At 62.2% G+C, this 2,933-nt stretch overlaps 1 protein-coding gene across 1 annotated transcript; it reads right to left on the reverse strand.

The window, feature by feature from the left end:
* Positions 1–408: 408 nt before the first annotated feature.
* LOC311165886 (low affinity immunoglobulin gamma Fc region receptor III-like) lies at positions 409–2,675 on the reverse strand (the record flags this gene model as incomplete). The annotated part of the gene is made up of 5 exons (XM_084227380.1): positions 409–526; positions 614–635; positions 1,013–1,096; positions 1,864–2,121; positions 2,372–2,675. 5 exons carry the CDS (start codon positions 2,673–2,675, stop codon positions 409–411), a joined length of 786 nt encoding a protein of 261 aa, XP_084083506.1.
* Positions 2,676–2,933: the final 258 nt, after the last annotated feature.

A 2,933-nucleotide genomic window follows, 5' to 3' on the forward strand; every position in this document is an offset into this window, starting at 1 on the left:
AGTCAATACAGAGTTCACAGATATGATATTGCTGTGTTTGTGCTTCATTTTCATCTGAGAAATATTTCAGCAAGAATCCTCCCCAACTCCCCATTTTACAGAGGGACGGGACAGGGGTAGTGGGAGGGGGAATGGGGAAGACCTGGGTGTACTGCAAGCACTGTGGGGAGAGAATGGGGCAGTCACTGAGGGTACTTGGGCACTTGGATGGGGCCTGGGAGCCCCTGCAGGTACGAGCAAAGGGATGGGGCAGCCCTTGGGGGTACGGGGAGAGGAAATGGGGAGCAGAGGGTACTCTGTGTAGCCTCCCCCTGACCCATGACCACCTCCCTCAGAAGGATGGGCAACCACAGGAGCCATGGAGGGAGCACCCCCAGTGTCACCCAGTGCCACCCGCTTCCCAGAGCATCACAACTTTTGGTGTAGGCTGTCATAGATGTCACTGGGTTCCCACGGTTGCCATTGCAGCTTCATGTATGTCTCCTGAGGATCCTCCACTGTGGGTGCCAGGGGGTCTGGGTGGGCCCTGTGGGATTAAGGGGGTGTGTGGAAGGAGATGGGAGGTCCTGGGGGTTTAGGTAAAAGGTGTATCATGGCTGGAGCCTGCACTCACCTTTCCTGGTGCTTCCTGGCATCTGCAAAGGAAAACTGGAGGGGTGACTTTGGAGACCCAGAGGCCCCCATCCACCCTTGGGAATGCTGAACCACCACCAGACACACAAGTCTCCGCAGCCCCCCCCAGTATCCCTGATGCACCTGAGTATCCCTGAAAAACCTCACTTGCACCAACACCCTGAGCCCCCAGAACCCCAAGCCTGGCAGGGAGGGGAACCCCTGATAGAACCCCCAAAGTCCCTGAAAAACCCTCCAACACCTCCCCAGTTCTCTGAGCCATGGTCATTGGGGGCTCAGCCCCTCCCAAGTCAGGGGCTGTGGGTGCCACCCTACGGCCCACGTTCTCGGGGCCCTTCCAACCTCTCTCCATGACCCCCGTCCCCCCATTGTCACCCACCCACACAGTGCCACCGGTGCCAGGCTACAATGACACCCACGAGCAGGAGCAGGAACAAAAGGGCCCCACTGACCCCAGCAGCCACTGCAATAAACAGAGGGGGACACATCAGGGTCACTCATCACCCCAGGGGTCCTGCACTCCCTGGTGACCATGTGTGACCCCACCTGCGTCCCTGTGCATCCCTGTGTCCTGCGGTGTCACCTCCAGGACACCAGGGGTGATGGTGGCATTGGCCACAGGCACTGTGGGGACAGAGACAGGGCTGAGGTCACAGGGAGGGGCTGGCAGCCGGTGTGGGGGGATAGGGACGGGTGGGAATGGGTGTGATGGGGGATGTCAGAATTGGGGTCACACCAGAGAGGGGTGAGGTGACTAGGGGAGAGGTAGAAGGACACAAGAAAGGTGTAAGGGGCGGCAAAGAGGTACCCAAGGTGGCCTGAGCAGGCAATGGGGGCTCCCCGTGCCCATCCCTGCACCCACTGCTCACCGTGTCACGGAGCCAGGTGCTGCTCTTCCGCACGGGCACCCCTCAAGGCGCACCTGGCAGCTGTAATTCCCCAAGTGGGAGACTCCCACGATGGGCACCAAGCAACTGTGGGGACCCCTGTGGGCCCCCCACCACCTGCCCATCCCGGTAGAACACATGCAGGAGTGGGGTTTGGGGTTGCAGGGGTCTGGGGGTGCTGAGGCCGCTGAGAGTCAGGGGGGACCCTTCAGTGGGCTCGGGGGGACCCTCCAGCACCGGCACAGGGGAGAGCTCAGGGCAGGAGAGGGGAGGGGGATTTGTGGCACTGAGTCTCTGGGGAAGGGCTGTGGGAGTGTTGGGGTGGGGGCTTTGGGGTGCTCACCATGCACTGTCACTGTCACTGGCGCTGACTCCTGCCACCCCCAGGATCCCACCAGGCCCTTGCAGCTGTAGCGGCCGCTGTGGTTCAGCTGCAGAGGGGACAGGGACAGCTGGGTGCCATTGGGGAACACTCCCAGTTCCTCCTCCTCGTGGTAGAAGGACACTGACATGATTGGCTTGTCTTTCCAGCTCCGGCAGCGCAGTGTCACTGTGTCCCCCTCCAGCAGCACCCGTGCCGGCACCTGCAGCACCAGCCAGGCTGGGGGACAGGGGGCTCCTGTCACATCTTAAGGATCTGGAGCATCCCCATGTCACTGGGACCTCCACACTGGGCCACACCCAGCGCACCAGGGGCCACCAGTGCCCCCGTGCTTTCGACCACACTAGGATGCTCTGGGATATCCCCAGAGCTGGGGACAGGCTCTGGTCACCCCAGGAGGGGACCCAGGGAGCTGAGCCCACCCAGAGCCCTCGGGGTCCCAGCCTGGGGACAACCAAACCTCCCTCACCATCTGAGACATTCATGGTGGGGCTGAGCCCACTGCCGGGTCTGTCACACTCATAGGTGCCACTCAGAGTGACAATGAGGCGGTCGCGTCCCAGTTGCCACCAGCGCTGCCCGTTCCTGTACCAGGTGGTGTCACCGGCGCTCCCTGAGCCCTGGCAGGTCAGTGTCACCCAGTCCCATTCCACCGGCGGCATCCAGGGGGGCTCCACAAGGAGCTGGATGGTCTGGGCACCTGTGGGTGACAGGGGACACCAGCCTGCCAGGGCCAGCATGGGGCTGGGGACAGCGGGGTGGGAACATGGCATTCACCGAGGACTCACCAGCGAGGCCGAGGGTCTGGGCTGAAAGGGAGAAGGGACAGGGCTGGGAGGGGGTGGCACTGCAGGAACAGAGGCTCAGGGGCATTGGGGTGTGGGGTTTCTCCAAAATTTCGCAGTGGGGGCTTTGGTGTAGCACAGAGGTCTGAAGGACAGGGACACAGCAGCCAACACATGCTCAGGCATGGGGACTGTGCTGGAACAGGTCACCCCCACCAGCCTCACAGCCACAGCCCCATGGCCCTG

Source organism: Fringilla coelebs (genome assembly GCF_963513975.1).
Source record: "Fringilla coelebs genome assembly, contig: SCAFFOLD_30, whole genome shotgun sequence".
In the NCBI taxonomy this organism is placed as follows: Eukaryota; Metazoa; Chordata; class Aves; order Passeriformes; family Fringillidae; genus Fringilla; species Fringilla coelebs.